The 22,210-nt window shown below is 39.1% G+C and overlaps 1 protein-coding gene and 1 long non-coding RNA gene across 4 annotated transcripts; both read left to right on the top strand.

Moving 5' to 3' along the window:
* The first annotated feature begins 681 nt into the window (after nt 1-681).
* Nucleotides 682-3,546, top strand: LOC149104641 (uncharacterized). Its single transcript, XR_016201277.1, has 3 exons — nt 682-1,181; nt 1,332-1,402; nt 2,717-3,546. It is a non-coding gene; the product is annotated as an uncharacterized LOC149104641 (long non-coding RNA).
* A 2,668-nt stretch (nt 3,547-6,214) lies between these two features.
* LOC149104640 (uncharacterized) lies at nt 6,215-22,210 on the top strand. 3 transcript variants are annotated; one of them, XM_089270807.1, is made up of 18 exons: nt 6,225-6,315; nt 6,501-6,856; nt 8,062-8,226; nt 8,790-8,900; nt 9,295-9,420; nt 9,744-9,840; nt 10,678-10,896; nt 11,053-11,429; nt 11,710-11,877; nt 12,119-12,229; nt 12,410-12,526; nt 13,147-13,237; nt 13,496-13,870; nt 14,388-14,510; nt 15,364-15,486; nt 15,554-15,676; nt 16,560-16,694; nt 20,803-22,210. In XM_089270807.1, exons 1-18 carry the CDS (start codon nt 6,237-6,239, stop codon nt 21,159-21,161), a joined length of 3,255 nt encoding a protein of 1,084 aa, XP_089126933.1. In that variant the 5' UTR covers nt 6,225-6,236; the 3' UTR covers nt 21,162-22,210. The 3 variants fall into 3 exon arrangements, with proteins under 3 accessions (XP_089126932.1, XP_089126933.1, XP_089126931.1); XM_089270806.1 differs by lacking the exon at nt 15,554-15,676 and having other exon boundaries at nt 6,215-6,315; XM_089270805.1 differs by lacking the exon at nt 15,364-15,486.

Genomic DNA, 22,210 nt, shown 5'->3' with positions numbered 1-22,210 from the left:
AAACGACTCCAGGAAACTTGTTACAGGGGACGATAACAGGCTAGACTACTCACATTCCTCTATTTTTTTTGTGAGATGGTAGATGTCTATCGTTGAGTTCGATGGGCCGCTATCTTGATCTCTTGGTGTCATGATGCGAGAGAAACTGAGGAGAGTGTTTTTCGTTGCTTTAGAAATTCAAACACATTGCAGTCGGTCACGGTAGTGTTTTAACAATTTGTTCGCTGTTTGCCGCTTCATATTGTAATCCACTTTAGTTTGGAGAATATATAGTTATAGCCTGGGTAGCAAGTGTTCTCGTGGGGTTCGGAAGCAAAGAATTACCGCGTAAAAAAATCGTTTTTTGGCTCTCGCCCCATTTTTCGCGAGGGTAAAACACCGAAAATCCCGTTCATAGGTCTTTCTTTGTTCCCCAACCCCAAGGAAACGCTTGCTACGCGGGCTAGAATAGTTATGACGATGGGAAAGGGACCTAATCCTTTCTTCTGGCGTGACGAATTTCTACGGCGTCGGCCCGATCTGACCTGTCGCCTCCTGAACAGTTGAAGTATAGTAGTCGGGACACGGTAAGGCGCGAAACACAAGCGCGGAGCGTGTGGAGACAGTGTGGCCGAGTGGTTAGGGCGCCAGATTTGAAATCCGTAAGTCTTGGGATTGTATCCCGGTCTGACCGCTAGCTGATGTTGTTCTCGGTAGCCCCGAGTTCAACTTCTCGGCAGCGCTTGTAAATAGCCAACTGGTCTGTCTCTCGCCAGTTTGGATTTTTAAGCGAGTGTTTATTTGAATATATATTTATCATTGTTTGTCTATATTGGTCCTGAAAAGCCCCAATGGGAAGTGGCCAATTAAGTATACATGTTTTCTTTTTCTTTTTTTTTAATTCGCGCTTCGCGCTCGTGTATCACGTTTCGCGCTCTGGCCTCAATCCGCCTAGATCGAATTGCTGTTTGACTTGCTGTTTGACTTGCTGTTTCGAATGTAGTTCAGTGGAATTTTTGTTGCTGGTTTCAGGTAATGTTTCGGATGACCTGATTCAATTGCATAAGGCCTCAGCTTCCGTAGTCTGACTGTCCCAAATAAAAGAATCTAATAAAATGTAATTTGCTACAGATTTGTGGTTCAGTACATGGTCACCTACAATCTCATTAGAATCGATTTTTCAACGCCAGGACCGGACTGCGGTGAGATGATATATTTTCTCTAATATCTTAATGATCCCGCTTCAGTTACAAATTGCCATGAAATATGTCACAGAAGTTAAAGAGGGTTAACTGATTGGTGCGTGCTAACGATGATCGCTATTTAGACTAACCGAAACTTCATTTATTTAGGTCGAAATCGTGTGTCATCGGGCAGGGATAGGAAACCAAGATGCTCTACTATATGAGGCTCCTCGCTTAAAGTAAGTTATTAAAAAAAGGTAAAGCAAGTTACGAATTACAGGACGAAATTTCACAAGCTCGTGCTAGTTACAAGCAAAAATTTCCGTTAGACTTAACTTTGCCAGATTACGAATTAACCATTGTAACGTGATTTGAAAATTTAGGCTGGACGAAAGAGGTCACAATGCCTACGAATAAATCACTTTAAAATTCCTTACAATGTAAGCTTCCAGAGAGGTCTTCTATTTGAGCTGTTCATTTAAATCTTTTAAGAACCGAGAAAATAAGCCTGCAAAAAGCAAAATGTTGCTTCAAAGTAATGTATGATAAGCAAAGTTCTGTTTCAATTCTAGCATGCAGTGTTCTTTAGGCCACTTGTTACTTTATCACAAGTTCTTGCTAAGTCCGCGTTTGTTGCTAGGAAGAAAAATACACATTTTTTCTTGCTGCAGGAGAATAGTAATAGGTCCATATTCTTTGTACAGAAATGGGATGACCCACAATAAGCGAGACATTACACGTGACTGTATTCGTTTAACAAAGAATGACGATTTATTGCTCAGACGGGCTAAGCCGTGAAGTCAAAAAAAGCCGCCATCTTCTCAATGGTTGCTCGCGCTAGTCACGCATGTAACTGATGAAGAAAGCCCAGTCTGATACTAAGAAATCACCTTAATTCTATTCTTCTGTTAACTCACTTTTGGAAGGAAGGACATAACATAATTGTTCCAAAGTCAAAAATATTTGTTTACAACGTGATCCAGTTTTCACACTAAGCTATTTATAAATATAGTCTATCCAGCTGTGTTATCATAACCTTCTTGAGACCTGACTGTCATTAAAGATCATTAAAATACCAGTCTTGTTTCAACGAGCATGCTTTCTCGACATAGTTGTATTCATTTTTTTTTTTTTTTTTTTTTTTTTAATACTGCTAAGTGGAATCAGTAAGTGGCTTATATTTTTGTAACATGAAAACCTTTTGTCTTTTTTTTTCCTGGAAAGATTAACACGCATTTCTCAGTATTTTCTCACGGGTCTGTGATCAGACGCGTGGAAAAATACTGAGACACACTTCCCTGTGACAGGCCGTCATAGGGATGCGTGTCCGGGATATGAGCGGTCATGCCTCTAACGTAACACTGAAACAGAAAAATGTCCAACGTCGATTTTAAAAGTGATTTAACAAACAAAGAGACGCGGCTGTGCTTTTGATACGATGTCATTTCAGCTCTTTAACTTTAAAATCTCCTAAACCAAGGAAAGGGAAGTAAATATTTAACATTCCTTTAAGCAGTATCAATAAACTGCAGTCACTCCTTTTATTTTCCTAGCGTGTGACGCGAATTCACGAATGCGAAGCAAAAGAGGAACGATGGAGCAGCATATTTGTAAACCCCAATTAATAGCGCAGATGATTTCACGAACAAGACCCCACTTCTTTCTTTTAGTTTTGTTAGCTGTTTGTTTTAACGTAGTAATTTAATTTAAAAGGTCTTTCTAGTTTAAACCCGCTTGAACCTAGCAAACACAAAACAGTCTATCGCTATGTAAACAGGAGTTTTTTGTTTTTTTTTATTGTGCCAAACATGCAAAGTCTTCGTCCATATAGAAGATGGAATGAGATTCAAATTAGGAAAGATAAAATAGAAAAGTCGGCAAACCAGGATAAAGAAATACACAACGAACAATACAATCCTATAGATCCTTCTCAGAGGCTGCTCTCTCTAAATGATTTGTTGACACATTCCAGACACGTTATATGACGTGGAGGCCACTCTAAACACCTGAAATAAAAAAGCTTCCCTATCCTCAGAGCGCATTTTCCTTGCTTACTTAGGACATGTTGCATAGCGAGTACGTATCTACTTTAATTTTCTAATTCCATACATATAGTGTAAAACTAACATCGAACAGTATGGAGACATTTCGCATGTCACGGACCGTTGTCTAGCACTTTTACCAGAAGTGATCAAACTTATATTTCTCTTTACAGTTCCAACACATTAACCAGCAGGAATGTGATGGAAATAGAGAAGATCATCAACTTAGTGATATTGTTTTGACACAGCACCAAATTCTCAGAATTTAAATTAAAATTTATGCCATCATTGAGCAGAACCCCGGGGGGTACTTCTAGAAAAGTTGGGTGGGGGTGTGCGGCCCACTTCCCAAAACCCTTACCCGATTTATGACCAAAATCTCAGTTTTTTGCTACCCTATATATGACCTGACCAAAAACTCGATAGCCTATTTATGAAGGCTGCGGCTGACGCAGTTGTCCTAAACATAAGTTATGAAGGGCTTTTGTTGACGGTCTTATTGATAATGATGAAAAAGTAGCTGCTTCTAAGAAACATACCCAATTCAAGACCAGAGTGCAAAAACCATACCCTATTTATAACCAAAATGACCAAAATCGATACCCTAGTTATGACCAAAACGGCTGAAAAACCCTACCCTTTGGGGCCGCACATACCTATATAGCCCATATAAGGAAGTACCCCTCTCCCCCCCCCCCCCCCACCCCCGGAGAAGAACTGACTTTTCTAAACTCACTAAAAGGCTTAATCCGTCTTAAATAAGGGCGGTTTTCCTGCGCTGTGATCCGCTTTTAAATACTTTAATAGCTAGAGTATCGCAAATTCGTTGTCAGTGTTAATTCTCATTCTTCTATAGATGTCTCATTGATAATTTTCTTCATTCATAAACGGCATAAACTGGACTTCTTCAGGATCCAGAATACGGTTTTAATTCAAAAAATTATTATAGATCAACGGACTTTATAGCAAATAGTAGGCAATCTCTACAAATCAATCGGCAATCTCTAAAAAAGGCATTAAAGTTCATAAATTGTAGAACAGTGAACGGGTGGTCCTTTTCCTAACATGCGCTTGTACTCGTTCTTTTTTTCGTCTTTTTTTATTGCTAAGGGGCAATAGTAAATTGATGTTAGTTTTAGAAGGAATAAAATCTTTTGCCTTTTTCTCAGAAAGCCGAGATTAACCAATATTTGTATTAACCTACGCGATTGTGAAATCTGCAGAAAAGCTGTCATACGGATGTGGGTAAAGGTTAAAAGCTTTGAAAGAAGTCGTGGTTTCTTCGATAAAGTTACAAATCCATGAAACCGACAAGCAGGCGATATCCCCAATAACAACTGCTATGCTTGCGATGTTAACTTATTTATTGACGAGCTGTCAAGCAATAATGAACGTGAACAGAAAGAGGAAATCTTAAAAGGTAGCCTCACGATTCGGAGCATGTGCAAGGCATCGCGTGACTTCCGCTTTCTTCCTGAATCGCATGTAGTTTAGAAATCACATGTAGGCGCTTTAATTGTCGAAATCACACGAAATATATCACCGGGTTTAAAACCAAGCTGTCAAAATTTAGAGCATCGATGTCATCATTCGGCCTAGGGATTTATTTAGGACACAATACTAGTTATCTACTAGTATCTGATTGGTTTATAAACAATAGAATCGAGTGGTGCATGGGAGTTAGAACAGACGAAAGTAATTTGCTTGTGAAATATAACTTCTATCGCAGTTTTTCACAACTTTTTCCACATCTTTCAAGGCATAAATATAAAGAAAAACTCATAAGGTCGTCGTCGATTGTTGCAAGAACAATTAAATCAAACTGGCTGTCTCTACAGCTTGCCTGATGTGCTTAACCACGGCGCTATTATTTTAGCATTCCGTACACTAACTCAATATCCATTAGACAAATCGACACCGGAGCTTATTTCTATCGCTATCGATGTTGGAGCACTGGAGTTACAACCAAGTCCAACAAATTAAAATAATTGATTTAACTGTTATGTTATGTGAGATAATACAGCATTCTTGTTTGAATGGTCTTTTTTGCTTTATTTTTTACTACTTATAAGCCATTTTCCACATAAAAAAAAAAAACATGTTAACATAAAACAGACAAAACATGTTACCATTAGCTTTGAATGAAACTAGACTGAAAGAGAACATGAATTACAAAATAGTGACGTTAAGATAGATCAAATAAAATATTTTGCAAAACTAAGGCAAAACCAAACAAAAACCCTGGAGACAGTCTAACTATATTTCAAGATGTGATGACCTTAACTGAATTTTAAAAACGGGACACCTGCGGTGACGAGTGCCCAAACGTAACATAACATGACATTTTCTCAAACGATTTGCTGACCTATTCAGTGTGTATTAGGCCACAGGCACTAGCATGCCAAGCAAACACGAAATATGCATGCAAGCTAAAAAGTTCATTTAGTTTCGACAGTTAGAAACTCGAAGACGAGAGATTGATTTATCATATTATAATTCGAAATGTTTAAAAGTGGATACTTTTTTTTCATGAATATTGATTTTAATCTTTGGTAATAAGGGGGTAGACGCGAATGGGTAAAAGGGATATAGGGTGTGGTCTGAAAAATAACTTTTGGCAGGACAAGACAGATCTAAAGTTGAACAGAATTTGCACATGCGACATTTCTCTTTTGCTGTTTTGTCAAAGACCTCCATGAATTCCCACTTGCGACGGAGAAATCAGGTCAATACCCAGGCAAATCTTATATTTTGATTGTACAACGTGCAATAATTATGGCCATCAGTCTACGGACCAAGCACCTCCGACCCCCCCCCCCCTCCCGACCCCCTCCTAACCTCCCTACCAAATAGCAGCCATCTCCATAACAGAACAGAAAAACGGGCTATTTGCCATCATTGTCATCGTGATAATCTTATAATTCGACTTGTCCTATCACGTAGATGACAGTCAGCACGTATGCACAGATAGCTCTTGTGCGTAGTCATTTCAATACTCATCAGAGTACAGTTCCCGTTCAGTCGAAGTAACATGTCGTCTGTGCGCCAACGCTCGATCTACTTCGTTCCAGTTTTCTTATTCATTTGTGCACTTGCTCCAGCCACCGAAGGTATGATAGTTTTTCTCTTAAAGTTCCGCGATCGTGTACCTTATATTAATCACCAGTTGAAGATTCTTTGATGCCTTCGCGAAGAAATTTAAAGTGGAAGGGAACGGAGGGAGGGGCGCACCGATTAAGGGCATCCACTATGATTTATCAAAGACAAAAACAAATCGTTCTCTATTCCTTCACAGCACTTGGTTTCAAAGCTGGAAAAGACAACATAACTACCATTACACCGGGATTGTTTGCTTGCAAGGTGATCTACTTCCCAAGTCCCTTCTACGGCGGACAGCAAGTAACGGTTCTTGCCTCAGTTGGCCATACCGTAAAAAGCCAAAAGCCTCGGAATGGCGCTGCAGTCTGGGTTGAAGCTGTTACAGCAAGTGAATTTACTGTTTGTGTGCTTGAATTCGGAAATGGTTCCAACAGGACGGTGGAGGTAAACTGGTTATCCTTCCAGGCTTCGCTGCGTGGATCTCAGATTGGTACTACATCTTTAAATTCTTGGACAACGGGGACGGAATGCAAGAGGATCGATTTTCAGCAGGTAGAAATTCTATGTTTCATTTGTTTTCAGCTGATTATTATTTCTGAACAAAAGAAAAGTTTACTTAAGCATATTCAGCGATTAGAAAGTTTAAAAAAGTATTTTACATTTTCGTAACTTCTTCGTTTCCTCACCTATTCTCTCCCTCGTCCCCCATCGATCTTCACTCGCTCCATCACTACCTCGCTCCCTCGCTCCCTAGTTCCTTTGCTCCCTCGCTCCCTCGCTCCCTCGCTTCCTCGCTGCCTCGCTGCCTCGATCCCTCGTTTCCTCGATCCCTTGTTCCCTCGCTCCCTCGTTTCCTCGCTACTTCGCTCCCTCGCTCCCTCGCTCCCTCAGTTCTTCGTTTCCTAGTTCCCTCGTTCCCTCGTTCTTCCAGTCCTTCGCTCCCTCGCTCCCTCGCTCCCTCGTTCCCTTGTTTTCTCGTTGCCTCGTTGCCTCGTTGCCTCGTTGCCTCGTTGCCTCGTTGCCTCGTTGCCTCGTTGCCTCGTTGCCTCGTTGCCTCGTTGCCTCGTTGCCTCGTTGCCTCGTTGCCTCGTTGCCTCGTTGCCTCGTTGCCTCGTTGCCTCGTTGCCTCGTTGCCTCGTTGCCTCGTTGCCTCGTTGCCTCGTTGCCTCGTTGCCTCGTTGCCTCGTTGCCTCGTTGCCTCGTTGCCTCGTTGCCTCGTTGCCTCGTTGCCTCGTTGCCTCGTTGCCTCGTTGCCTCGTTGCCTCGTTGCCTCGTTGCCTCGTTGCCTCGTTGCCTCGTTGCCTCGTTGCCTCGTTGCCTCGTTGCCTCGTTGCCTCGTTGCCTCGTTGATTCGTTGCCTCGTTGCCTCGTTATCCCGGTGTCTCGCTGGCTTACTTCCTCGCTTTCTCGCTGCCTCGCTGCGTCGTTGCTTCGCTGCCTCGCTGCCTCGCTGGCTCGTTGCCTTGTTGCCTCGTTGCGTCGTTGCCTCGCTGCCTTTTTCTATTGATCCTTCACTTCCTGGCTTCACTTTTTCCGCCCTTCCTCGATTTTTGTCCTTGCCTTATTATTCTTTTTTACATCGTGCTTGGTGAGTGTGTTTTGCTCTTACTTTTTATACAATCGCCCCTCGATTAAATTATGTCTAATTATTTGTAATATTTGGTCAGTTAACTACTGTAAATGTTTTCATCTAATCAAGTCCTCTTCCTCCTTTTCTTTTTTTCGTTTATTTTTATCTATCTTTTTATTTATTCCAGCATTTCTCTACTCCTCCAAGCATATTTGTAACTGCTAGTCACCGAATTCCCAAGAGACCCCAGGATGCCATGGCTGTGTGGGTGGAGGAGTTGAAGGTAGACAATTTTAAAATTTGCCTCCGAGAAGCCAAGGTTTTCGACGGACTTCATAAAAACATCAAAATAGTGAGTGAGCTAGATATTAATTCTCTTTTACTGGATAATTTGTACTACCTCTTAATCAACAAGATCGCCTTTTCTCTCCCAAATTACAATCTAGGAGAAAAGAGAAACGATAAGTAGTTGTCTTCAAATACATGTATTCACGTCCGTTTGGATGTTGCCAAGTACAGCAGAGGTTAATCCAATTATTTACTATACATTAAACAAAAAAAATGCCCACTTATTTTCAATTTTCATGCTTTTTAATATGTTGCTTATTTTGTTGTGTGTCTGTGTGTCTGTTTGTTTGTTTGTTTGTTTTTAATATTTTTTTCATCAAAAATACTAGACGTTTACGTCATTGAAAACTAAAGAAAAAAAAACCAAGGAAACAAAATACCCCCCTTCCGCCCCCAACAAAATGTACATATATATGCACTTATACTGAAATTGCCGTGCTCATAAATTCTTTGTTGGCCCTATTGGCCTAACCCTTTTGAACTTTAACAAAATTTCTTCTGATTTATTTTGTTATTTAGCAATTATTGATTTTTTTTCTCATTACGTGTTTCCAAATTCTGCTGCAGAATTGGATGGCGTTCACGAATCTGAGAGTTGACAATTTTACTATAACCGACAGCCTCGTGTTTACCAATACAAACTCACCATCTCATCAAGATAACTACGCTTTCTGTCAAGTAAGGATTAACTCAGCCTTATTTCTACATTATGTTACCGATATTCTGTTATGGGATGGAAAAAGCAGCAACAAAACAATAGTTTGCTTCCATGAAAAGTGGTCAGTTGCGACAATTAATTTCCTGTTTTCCTTTGTCAAGTCAACGTTGTGCTGATGATGTGGAGAGCTAAATAGTTTCTAAAGCCCAGTCTTCCTTGCAGCGTTCTCCTCTTTAGTTGATCAAGTGGTTTATAGAGAGGTTTCTCTGAAAGATTGACTTAAAATCGACAGCGGTAGAAAGCCAATCACTTATCAGATATGTACAATTTGTATTTTTCCTCCTAGAAAATTTAAGACTCCCTTGCTTGTAGAACTGAACAATACTTATAGTACTATTTCCTTTAAAACTGCAGACAATAAACTTCACAGAGCCATTTTATGCTCCTCCAGTTGTGTTGGTGACGCCAAAGCGCAGCGTCAACAATAACAATTCTAATCTGTCTGGGTCACGTTGTAATGCCGTTACTGCCTCGGTTGAGGTAAGCAATACGTTGCAAGATAATTGGGCACACTCATTGCCCAGGAGAGGACTTAACGCCGTCTATTTTCTATGGTTTGTAATTAAGCGTCTGTTTCTTATTTATTTATTTTTTGTAAGTTATTTATTTATTTATTTTTTTGTTTGGTTTTTGGAGTCACGAAATCGGCCCGTAGTCATTACTAGCCCTAGTATTAACCAATCAAAGCACAAATCATATAAAAAATTTTTTCGAACCTCCTTTTGTATTTTTCGTGAATCTCTGTATCTGAGTGGACTAGCGAAGGGTAGAAACGCTCGATATAATTTTCCTTTATTATTCAGCATACATCTACAACTGAAGCACAGGTGTGTGTGAAGAATTACAACAGTGACCCCAACAACAAAGATGTTATCACTGTCGACTACGTGGTCACTGGAGGTAGGCAGTCAGAAACTTTCCACCTGCTTATGGTTAAGAATGACTTAAGGCTTGAGAATGAATTCGAAATGTCTTTAACAAGCAAAGAAAAATTGCACTCAAACTTCGTAATAGAAGGTTAAAAAAAGAGCATTGATTACACCCGGAATTAAAGGTTTCGAGGCGTAAATAGTAAATAATCGTGAAAAGAACCATTCAACACCGTTTATCTTTTAATAATATGCATGAAAAAATTACTCGATTCTAATTGGCTGAGAGCAGCGCAGTTCAAGTGTAACACCAGTGCAGAAAGTGCAAAACCAGTGCAAAAAGTTTAACAACAGTGAAAATTACACATCGTAATTCTGGATTATGATTGGCCGAAAGACAATAGCGAATTTTCTAAGCCAATGATATCACGTAAAATGATGACGAAGATTTTGTCCAGAAATTTTTAAAAAAGTTTTCTTCAATAAGAAAAAAATGGCTTCAAGAAAGATCTTCCGGCAGTTCCTCCCCGCGAATTTTTTCATGTTTATATTATTAATAAGTAATCATACTGTTTTTCTCGTTCAATTTGGAATTAATTTGCACTTGTGAGTTTTTCAAAAAGCTCACTCGTGCAAATTAATTCCAAATTGAACTCAAAACCCTATGATTGCCTATACTAAGTGTAATTTATTTGCACATATAACTTGAAACAACGTAGAAACATCAGCTTGAGAGTTCCATTCGTATTTGTCTTAAAACATTACTTACTTAAACATATTTTATTTTTACTTTACATGTATGTGTGTATTTATTTTTTAATTGTTTACTGATTTAGTTATTTATTTTACAATTTTTTTTCTTTGCCAGACTTGGATCCCTGTATCGACGTGACATGTCATTATCACTGTCTATGTAAAGCGTTTGGACCAAATGATGCTCGCTGCGTTGCTGAGGACAGTTGTCCATCCTACCAAGAGCCAGTCTGCTCATCAAATGGCACAACATACGACAATGAGTGTTTGTTTCGACAGGAAATGTGTCTTCTGCAATTGAACTTTTCCGTTCAACACCCTGGTAGTTGTGAAGGTCAGAATGTAATATTTTGATTTGCTTTAAAATGAATCTTTTGACGACATCGATGATCAAAACGATAATGATGAGGATGCCATTGACTTGTGTACAACTAGTAAACTCAATCATTCCTTCTGACTAGCTTATGATTTTTCTCATTATGTTTTTAAGGATTCCCTTTCCAGCGAGGTCGCCGTCACATGCCACATATTCCGTCACTGGGATATTCACATTGTGAAGTTATCCACCTTAAGCCTTATGTGTTCTATCCAGACAAACCACTTGAAGTTCAGATCACTGTCAATCATATTGACACCAGTGACAAGTCATATGTACATGATGCTGCTGTGTCGTGGATCGAAAATGTCAGTTATGATCGATTCACTTCTTGTGTAATGGCGGCGGGCTACAATGAGCGGAAATCACATGCTAACGTGACAGTTGATTGGATGGCGTACCAAGGGGCTCCACTGGGTGGTGTTGCCGGGGAAGTACGAATATCACAATGGTGGACTGGAACGACTTGTAAAGCTATCAATTTTCCATCGGTTAGTCTTTTCTGTTTTAACTGACATTGCCCTAACTTCACTTTAGCCTACGATGTCACTGGACCACTGAATACATGATACTTATCATTAACTCATCCTAGGCTTTAGACAGTCTTATTACAGGCTAGGAATCTTGGTTTCTCCTTTTTATAGATATTAGGTTGCTGAACCGCTTAACCACTGATATTATCTCAAATAAATGTCCTGATTTTTAGTTTGTTTGTTTGCTTTATTATTTCTCTTTGTTTTTTTCGTTTTTTTTTTTTTTTTTCCCACTCAGGGGAAGTTTTCAGTGATACCCTCAGTATTTGTAACTGCTGCTCATCATCACGCCGGACTTAAGCGTGATGCTGCCAGTGTGTGGATTGAAGACATCACGCAATCTTCATTCAAAGTTTGTTTGAGAGAGCTGCAGAACTACGCAGGATCGCACGAAGACGTTCATATTGTAAGTGTTACAGTTTCCACCAAACGGGACCTTTATAGAACTGGGCCACTTGAATATGTCCTTATATATTTATATTTAAATTTGGGCTTGCTCAGTTGTAATCTGTGATAGGGGTTACTCTATAGTACGCTTTGTCATCAAAATGTATATTATAGTTAAGTACAGTTATAACGATGCAGTTATTCACCCATTCTCTTTGTATTTGCTCATATATTTAAACTTTTTCGTTTCTCTTTAATAGAAATGGTTGGCGTTTTCCTCTCTCCACAAGCCTCTTTTCACAGAGCATAGTTCAGTCTATTTTGCTAACGCCCAGCATCCTCCTGCAGATTACAACAATGCTTTCTGCAAGGTCAGTATCAGAGTCTTTTTAATGAGAAACATCTACATTTTGTCGATTAAATTGGTCAAAGTAAATCTAAGAGTTTTTACTTGAAACTATATACCAGTGAACCTGCATTGCCAACTAACTCCAAAGGTTTCTGATTGGATGTAAGGACAAATGTAATGAGAATATTTAATGTTTCTGTAGGATATTCGTTTTGCTAGGAATTATAACAGCACCTCGAACGTATTTGTTTCCGCGAACCATTCAACTAGCGGTGGAAATCAACAACCAGTACACAATGGAATAACTGCTTGGGTAGAGGTAGGATGAAGGCCTTATATTTACACTCCGCTATTTATGGAAATAGTTTCATAGCAAAATTAGAGTGCGCATACATGCAACGTAATAATTAAAAATTCTACCAAATTTTACGGATTATGTTATTAGCACCCACTGGCTCTTCTTGGGAGCAACGTCAGAAAATTCTGACGTAAATAGGGAAATTAATTAGCTCCACCTAAATAGCACACCAAGCTCAAGAATAAACGACAACACATACCCTATTGCACACCAAAATGATCAAAATGCATTCCGGTCTTTTTCAGACCAAATGGCTTAGACAAATACTCTTAAGGGTTGCGTACACCTTACGGTAAATAGCTTATGCGTGTAAGAATAGCATTCTGTAGTTGGTTGGAGGGCGGGGGGGAGGGGGGTAAGAAAAATGTCCTATGTGTTGCATCCTTCATACTTAAGGCACTTATCTGACATGTCAGATAAGTACTTTAAAGCTTTGTTTTTGAGCAAATTGTGAGATTTGGAATATTTTTTCTTGGTTTATTAAATTATATACTAGAAATATGCTAATAACCATTGTGAAGTATTACCCAATTTAATTTCATTCTTGGACACTGCCGATTTTGTTTTATTCTTTCTTTTAGTACATCAACAGGACCGGTGTCCGAGTTTGTTTAAAGGAATTGTACGCGACAAAGTATGATCCTCTGTCCATCTCGTACACTGTTCTGTCGGGTAGGGACAAACAAATGTCTTGTTGGTTTCAGTTTTCCTTTATCAGCGATATATGAGTTTTGGTCTCATGTTGTTTCAAGGTCAGAGATTTATCTTAAAAAGAAAAATAGAACCCAATTTTTGGTGACGGGGGCAAAACATGTTAAAATGGAAACCTGGCCGTGTAATACAAACAGATAGGTGTCTCTGAAAACACAACTACAGGGCAATCACTTTATTGGCTTTTCTTACTTATGGTGTATTTCTTTGTATCTACAGACATTTGTCAGTCAGGGTGGACCTACTTTGGTGGTTATTGCTACTTCACGAGTCCCGCGTGCGCTTCATGGCTGACCGCTGAGTCAAACTGTTCTGCGATGGACTCTGATCTGGTTACTGTACACAACCAGGAGGAGAATGTATTTATTCAGCACCGTCATGACGGCGATAAATCCTGGATAGGGCTGAATGACCGCAGTGTTGAAGGCTCTTTTGTCTGGACAAACAAAGAAATTAGCAGCTTTAGGTTCTGGGCTCCAAATCAACCAAACGACTGGAACAACGAAGATTGTGTGCACACGCTAGGAACGAGGCATGGATACACTTGGAATGACGTACCCTGCAATAACTGCTTCAACTTTTCTTGCGTTACAGGTGAGAAATCTATTGTTCGCATAATCGATCGCCATTTATTAACTGTTTGATTGGTAGACCGATTGATTAAGGTATGCTTTTAAGTTTTTCTCCGAAAGTTTATTGTTAACAGCACTTTTGAGGCAAAGATTAGTAGTTGCGAACAATAATAATTTCCATTAAAAAAACAAACGCGCATTTAGGGCGGGCAAGACTGTGTGCTCACACTAGGAGCGAGGCATGGATACACTTGGAAGGACGCACCATGCAATAAGTGCCTCAACTTTACTTGTTTTACAGGTGTCGTTGATCGATCATGATTTATGAACTGATTGACCGATGGATTGAGTGACCGAGATACGCGTATGGGATTTAGTTCCGTGGAGAAAACGTACTGTTAACAACGCTTTTAAGGAACAGAGTAGGGAATAATTTCAATATAAAAAAAAAGATATGCGCCTTAGGACCAGGAAATGTTACAGGTTTAGGCTTAATAGACTACATGTAGGTTGCTCAATGTTGTGTTAAATTGTTGCAGACCTGGACGAGTGTAATACTCATACTCATAACTGCGACGTCAATGCGGATTGTGCGAATACCGTGGGATCATATTCCTGTACGTGTAAAGTTGGATATACTGGAAACGGACAAAACTGCAATGGTAAGTCAAAGAAACCAACAAGCCAGGGAACAAACAAATTAAACGCGCTTGGAAATAAATGAAAAAAAAAAACCTGATATTTTATTCTATTATTATTTTATTACGCTTAGAGCAGCTCAACGTCGAGATTTCTTCACTTTCACCCTACTATAGATGATTTAGTACACAGCAGCATTGGTTATGAGTTTCCTGTGTAAATAAATCTAAAAATGCTCAATCATTGTTAAAGATGCTTTGTCTTCCTTTTATATGACTGTAAACAGGTTACCATGATAGCAAAGAAAACAACCTAATCTTCTTTATTTTAGCTTTAAGGGCTCATAACTCCAAAATTAACTTGGTGAACTCAACTTTTTTTTTATCGTGAAAGTACAATAGGCACAATTTGCAAAGTTTGAAAAAATTGTGTGGAGGGAATCCAGGGCCATCGTTAATTGTCAAAAATTCGGCATGGCTCTTAATCTTCTTTACATAGTTTTTTCAAAATTGTTCATTTAGTTTCAAAGCGTGCTTATCACAATCGGATGGTAAAAAAAGAATGGAAGTCACTGAGGAATTATGGAAAAATTATTGGTGGTCCAAATAGATTGTATTGTTATGGTAATCCATTATGCTATGAGAATGACCAAAATCTGTCCATCAGTGATAAGGCATCTTTGTGACACCAATATTGAAACATCAGTTCATAGAGGGCGTTAGTATTGACTCGTAAATAAGTGTAACTGTTTAAAAATGATTGAAACTGTTGCCAGTTGCTTCAAAATCGTGGTTGGTTATGTTTTTTCAATTGTTACGTTTTCTCCGGCGACTTCCCAACTTTTGCGCGAAATTTACTCCTTTAACGTTGTTTTAGACGTAGACGAATGCGCTTCAAACTCGCATAGCTGTGACGTCAATGCTGTCTGTGGTAACTCTCATGGATCTCACACTTGCACATGTAAAGCTGGATATTCTGGAGATGGCAAAACTTGCAGTGGTACGTCAGCGTCATAAATTTCTAGCACATTTGAACTGAAATGATTCATTTATGTATCTTGTAATAGAAACAGACGAGTGTTCTACCAACTCTCACATCTGTGATGTCAATGCTGTCTGTAGTAACACTCCAGGATCTCACAATTGCTCATGTAAAGCTGGATTTTCTGGAGATGGCAAAAGTTGCACTGGTCAGTCAATCGCGAGCATGTTAGCTTACTCACGTTACAAATTGACATTTAAATAGCTAAGTCAACTTCATTTTCCGGACAAGCCACAAAGCTAAAAGCTATAAGAAAGAGTCGCAGGGTTTTAACAACTTCAGTTACAGAGCATGATGTTGAGAGATTTTTAGACGGATGGATCGGACCTTCTGAAATAATGCATTTGAATATCCACGAGTTTTTAATGTTTAGAAGAAGATTCGCAAGAGGCTTCTGAAAGGAATATCACGAGAATTAGGCCTTACGTACGGAAGAAAGTCTCACTATGTGCAATGTACCATTACAAGTTTAACTGTACCATAGTGATAGCCAATAATTATATAAAGATTTTTTTTCTACATCAAGATCATGTTGGTGTTTCCAAGCAGTAACTTTTCTCGCGTGTGTGAAATGCTCAAGTGATTTTCAAATTGTCAAAATCATCAAATCATCAATAAAATCAAGTCATCCTGCTGTAAATCGCAGGTGTTCATAGGGTGGATAACGCTATCCAGAGGACAACGTACTGTAATCCAGAGAATAAAGTGTTGTCAAAACAAAGTTAGTGATCAGATTCTTGTAAAATTAAGTGTGGTGATTTTTCCGGTGGATTGCGTTATCCGCCAGTTGAACAATTGGAACCTGTTTAGGAATTCATATGTGGCCACCACGAAATCGCTCAATACTCGGACTACCTTCCTCACTTTGTATAACGTTATTTGTTCCACCATTTTATTGTAAGGGTAATACCTCACTTGAGGAAAAGGAAGGGAAAAAAAAAAAACGAAACGAAACGATTCGAAATAAACAAACAAACAAAAAATTACTAATACAAGCCTCAGAACTTTAGTTTTTTCTTTAACGCTTATAGATATTGATGAGTGCGTCAGCGGTCTACACGATTGCCACAATTCAGCCTCGTGTACAAACACTGTTGGATCCTTCAGTTGTACTTGTAACCATCCTTTTACTGGAGATGGAAAAACGTGCAGCCATTCCGCATCAGGTAAATATACTTGGAATGTCATGACTCTGCGATATAGTGAAGCGCAATACGTTTTATTTCATGTTACAAAATGATATTTGTCAAATTTGATTTCCTTTACCAAAATATCTTAAGTGAAGAAATAGGAGATACATTTTAAAATTATTTAAATAGCCTGAATTCACCAAGATTGACTTTTGAAAGTTTTTAGAGTTTGCAGATAAAAAAAACAAACAAACAAACAAACAAAATCAAGTTTTCTGTCTATCCATGGAAACATGCACAGGTGACCATGAACTCCCACCTTTTGGAGATGACATAACAGAATACAAGTTTGGCTTTAAGACACCGACATCATGTTCTAGAAATTCAGAATTGACACTTCCTCTTTCAGTGTTTATTGCAATTGTTGTTGATTTTCCCCTCCTAGCGAAATAAAATGCTAAAGCGGAAAAAAACCGCATTTGATCTTTACTTAAGAGTTCTATGAAACAGAAACAATGAATGGCATTTTATCTATCATCAATATTTCTCCAAACAAACTTGCCTTGTCCAGTTTGTTATTGTTGCTCTTGGTCTTCTCTAGCCAAAGATTAAATACCTTTTAATTCGATGAAAGGACAAAAGACTAGACTAGAAACCAAAAGGAGGATATTGCTGGGAATTCTCGAAAAAGTAACATATTCCATGTAATAATTTCCTATAGGGTCTATTCTTCTTTAAGTCATGTGGTGTTTTTGTTTGTTCGGTTTTCAATCTTAAATTTTGAAAGGGGAACAATCGCGCAGATCTAATACTTACTTGGCAGAAATGGGGTGCTTTCGTTGGGAGATCGCTATAAAGTTGTTTACCATTTCCAAAAGAAAAAAACAAACAAACAAAACAGCCAGGAGAAAAAAAATAATAATAATACGCAATTTTGGTCTAAACAGAAATGGTAGGACTCTTTTTAGCTAGCCCGACTGGGAAAAGCCTCGGAAAGAAAGGAACGTCTAGACGGTAGTCCAGAATTTTCAACCTAGTCGGAAAAAGCGTTTCCGGTTTGCTTGTATCTACCAGTGTCAGGCCTGTCGCTAGTCTCAACAGTCCTAGGCGTTCAGAGTAGTTTGTTGTATATGGACGAGCCAAATCGTATTCGTGTTTTTCTTGGGGGGGGGGGGGGGGGGGGGTACCTAATTACGCAGCCACGCTTCGTAGCTCAAATCTCATACCCTTTACTCGTAACCAGGAATGCGACAAAAACAAATACCTCATTTCGCTTTCTGCTGCACTGGAATGTTAGAAACAAATATGCCCTCGGTGTGCTCAAATTCGAGAAGTAGCGCGCATGCAACAGAATTCACTACACTAACGCAGTACACTGCCCGTACCGCAGGCACATGCTTTATTGCGCTTGAATGAGCTCGGGCTGATAAACTATGGCGCGTTTAACTCCTTGGACATTTTATAAATGTTAATAGATATATACTTTCTGCTGCGCCTTACGCTTCGTGTGAACTGTACGTGGGACAAGTCCCTGCGACCAGTCTGTTCGTGTAAACTCTTCAGGGGACTTGTTGCAGAGACTAGTCCCCTCGTGTGCGCCGACCTTAAGGCAAGGTGCTGTATGATCTCAATCTTTGTTGACAGAGCAAGCAACACATTAACATTAAGAAATTACAAAAACTAAATAAGAACAGAATGCCTGCATAAAAAGCACACAACATTTTGCATTGCATTGTTTGAATTGTTCCGTTTGTTTGTTATATACAGTTGTCAAATCCACACAGTTATTTTACACGAGATCCACGGTTAAACGTACTTTCGATGTCTTCCCCAACTTACTCCCTACAATGGCCTCCTTATATTGCTTTGTAATTATGTAATTAAAATTGACGTCATTGTGAACTAATCGCAAATTTAAGTTTAGCTCGGTCAACAGACAAAAATTTTATTTCCCAAAATGTCAAAACTATCAATCTTTAACCAGTGCTGACAGGAAGGTGACCTACACCTACCACAGCATCTCATATGACAATGGACTTGGGGAGAGCGGGAAGAGCCGAGAGCGGAATGGTGACGAGGGGGAGCGCAAATCGCAGAATTCTTTTTTCGCGCTTAACGGCTCGCTTCGCTCGCCGTTTTTTTTTTTTTTTTTGTTTCGCCTCCGCCGGATTTTTTTTCCCCCCTCGCTGGGAGCCTGTTCGCAGGTTAGTTCACTTGCCGTGCTTCCAGCCGTTCGAACAGATACCGTAGGAAACGTTTTCACGTGAGAGGTCACATATTTGCCGATGCATTTACGTGGTTGAATCGGCAAAGTTCTTCTTTTAATGACACTTTTAGGGTCGAGAAAGTAAAATTGGCGATGTACTTACTTCTTTTTACGTGACGCGTGATTAGTAAAAAACTTTCTCCGTGATGCGTGATTTAATAGAAAAATTCAGCGTGATGCGTCATTGGTACCCCACCTTTACCATCCTCTTAAACCCTTTTTTCAGTGCTTTTCACAGTCTGAGGGGGACGAAGTCAGCGGGACTAGACTGATCAATTTGGGTTGTCACAAAAGCAGGGAAAAGATTTATTTCGATCAGAAATTTTAAGTTAAACTCAATGCATGCATGCATAACACGATATATGATTTTGTAGTTTAATGTAGTTTAATGTAGTTTTCATTTAGCAAAATATAAACAGAGAAACAAGGACTTCATAGCCTTTAGCATAAGTAAAGAAATTCTGAATAAATTTCGGAAGCAGAGTTTCTGTAACTAACCCTTATTCCATTCGCAAAACTTTGGAAAGTTATCGTTAAACACTGCGTTGAATCATTTCGCCAAGCACATGAAATAACTACTGGCACACTTTTCGTAAAGCCTTTCACTTTCGTGATGACCGACTCCACTTACGAACCCTTTCATTTCCCCGTCAGAATACTTTTGAGTCAATTAATACACTTTTTGCCTTTCACCGATAACCTTTTCCTTCCCTTTCTTAAAACTTAATTTCGTCGCTTTGCTCTGCCGATTTCGTGTCCGGCGCCGAGTCTGTGCTTTCTTTCTTTCAGTCGCTGTGACTGGTTTGTTGCGTCATCTCATGAATTTGGTGAGAATTTGGTGAGAATAAGCAACTTGATCGCGAAAGTAAACTACATTTTCCTCTTATTGACAGACTTTTTCCATAGTATTTCATAAAAGCGATAGACCATTCTTTCTATGGGTTTACCGGCGCAAGAGGCCACTCGGGATGTTGGGAGAACACTCGAAAAGCTTGTAAATCATTCGCCTAACGGCTCGTGAGTTACAAGCTTGTCTCGTGTTCACCCAACATCCCGCGTGGATTATTGCGCTAGTAAACCCATAGAAGAGTGGTGTATTACTTAACTAAAGCACACACGAAGCGCATGCGTGTACTGTATTACGCTAAAATGAGCTGGAACTGACCAGCCCCTTGAACATTTTTTAATGTCTTATAGATATATACCTTTTACTGTGCATTGACCGTTTTCGCTGAAAGAGTTATTCTTGATTAAACGAAATAAATATCATGCTAGCCTTCTGCATTCGAAAGAAGGTCTAGGGACACGTATTTCAGTAGAGAACTAAAAGTTAGTGAGTGCTGTTCGTTGAAGAAAGTTGCATACTGTCTCAAAAAGGTGTCTGTTTGTTGCATATTTCGGTCATTCATCAGCACTATCAAGAGACCAACGCGTCGTCTTACTTTTAAAGTTATGGTCATTCTATTATTATTATTATTATTATCATTATTATTTTGTCATTATTACTTTAATTTTGAATGGAATTAAGGCAAGGTGCTGTATGATCTCACCCTTTGTTGACAGAGCAAGCAACACATTAACTTTAAGAAATTATAAAAACTAAATAAGAACAGAATGCATGTATAAAGAAACACAACATTTTGCTCTTAGCATTGTTTGAATTGTTCTGTTTGTTTGTTATATATAGTTGTCAAACCCACATAGTTTTTTACACGAGATCCACTGTTAAACGTACTTTCGGTGTCATCTCAAACTTACTCGCAGGAATGACCGCTTTAAATTGCTTTGTAATGATGTAATTCCAAATTGACGTCATTGTGAACTAATCGCCAAATTGAAGTTTAGCTTGGTTAACAGATAAAAATCTTTATTTCTCAGAATGTCAAAACTATCAATCTTTGACCACTGCTGACAGAAAGGTGACCCACGGCAATATCCACGGCTTTTGCGACAATGGACTTGGTCCTGGCTGGTTCCGTTTCCAAGGAGCTGCGGGAACTAGAATGCCTACTTCATGTCCACCTACACACAGGTGTAACACTTATGCAACCGGCTGGTTAAATGGTGGTCATCCTACAGTGGCTGATGGCAAAGTCACCAAGCAGGTCTGCTTTCACTGTGTTTCAAACTGTTGTAACTGGTCCAGAAACATTCAAGTGAGAAACTGCGGCTCTTTCTATGTGTATTACTTCAACGGTACACCGTACTGTGCTCTCCGCTATTGTGGCACTGACTAAGTCAAAAAATATAGTTATTACATGTAGGTAGCGAGTAAACCTCAAATTTTTACCAAAAAAAGAAAGACGATTAGAAGTGATTCAGAAACGTCGATACTTCAATTCTGTCCACCTCTGCAATCAAAAAAAGAAACAGCTTCTCTATCTTTAGCTAGTTTAACGTGATACACATTGCTTATCAATCGTTATTCTACATTGATTTTACCTGTACTAGAGTAAATACTAGTAAAATTAAATGTTATACAGCTAAAAAATATACAATTCATCATAATTTTCAGTTTTTTCTTCATATGGAATAAGGAATATAGTCAATCCATGACGTGGTTTTTGAGGTTTACTGATGGCATATAATCAGTTTTGTAATAAGTACACGGTTCAGAAGTAGTTACTTGAGTTTAAAAACAGAACAAAACAAAGAAATAGAAGGTAGTTAATCATTAGTCTACAGGGCATCATATTTCGTATACATTTTTGCGTATTTTCTTCGGAGTGATGATTCACAAGTTAAAATATAGGTAGAGCTTAACTTCTGGAACAGCATAGAAAATTGATTAAGAGAGTCGCAGGCTGCAACGCTAATGTTACCTACTGACTTCAAGCTTCCATTGAACGATTCCGCGGAGTATAGTATCACTCGGACAGCATGTTTCTCGACTAGCGCCCTCCACGACACAAGAGGCGACAGGGGACGAGTCAGTGCTTCTTCCGAATTCTGTATCGAGGAGATTTGAGATGAGATTCAGTATTGCTTTAATTTACTGTTGACACAATACCATACTACACTGGTCATTTGCATGTTCCCGCCACTTTTCTTTAGTCGGTGTGCCCAGATTGAGTCCGCGCTCCACAATCATGAAATTAAAATAGGCTCATGTGATTTAAACAGTGGCCGATGAAAAGAGTGTCTAGGCTTACTACTGTAGAGAACGTTAAAGAATAAAACTTGGTAACATCGCTAGAAATTAAAGACGAATTTGTTGCAAGATTCATAGCGTTATTGAAATATCAATTGAGTAACTTAATTAAAGAAGATATTCAGGAAACTGTCA

This window comes from Orbicella faveolata, unplaced genomic scaffold, assembly GCF_042242905.1.
Source record: "Orbicella faveolata isolate gen_17 unplaced genomic scaffold, um_ofav_v1 contig_34, whole genome shotgun sequence".
In the NCBI taxonomy this organism is placed as follows: Eukaryota; Metazoa; Cnidaria; class Anthozoa; order Scleractinia; family Merulinidae; genus Orbicella; species Orbicella faveolata.
Note: the sequence above shows the minus strand (reverse complement) of the source record. Positions and strands in the feature narration are given on the sequence as shown.

What these genes read in the sequence shown, in the direction of transcription:
- LOC149104640 (XM_089270807.1), top strand. Translation starts at nt 6,237, where the DNA reads ATGTCGTCTGTGCGCCAACGCTCGATCTACTTCGTTCCAGTTTTCTTA. An exon ending in CCGTTACTGCCTCGGTTGAG is followed by an intron (nt 9,421 to 9,743) that starts GTAAGCAATACG and finishes TTTATTATTCAG; the next exon opens with CATACATCTACAACTGAAGC. An exon ending in ACAACAATGCTTTCTGCAAG is followed by an intron (nt 12,230 to 12,409) that starts GTCAGTATCAGA and finishes ATGTTTCTGTAG; the next exon opens with GATATTCGTTTTGCTAGGAA.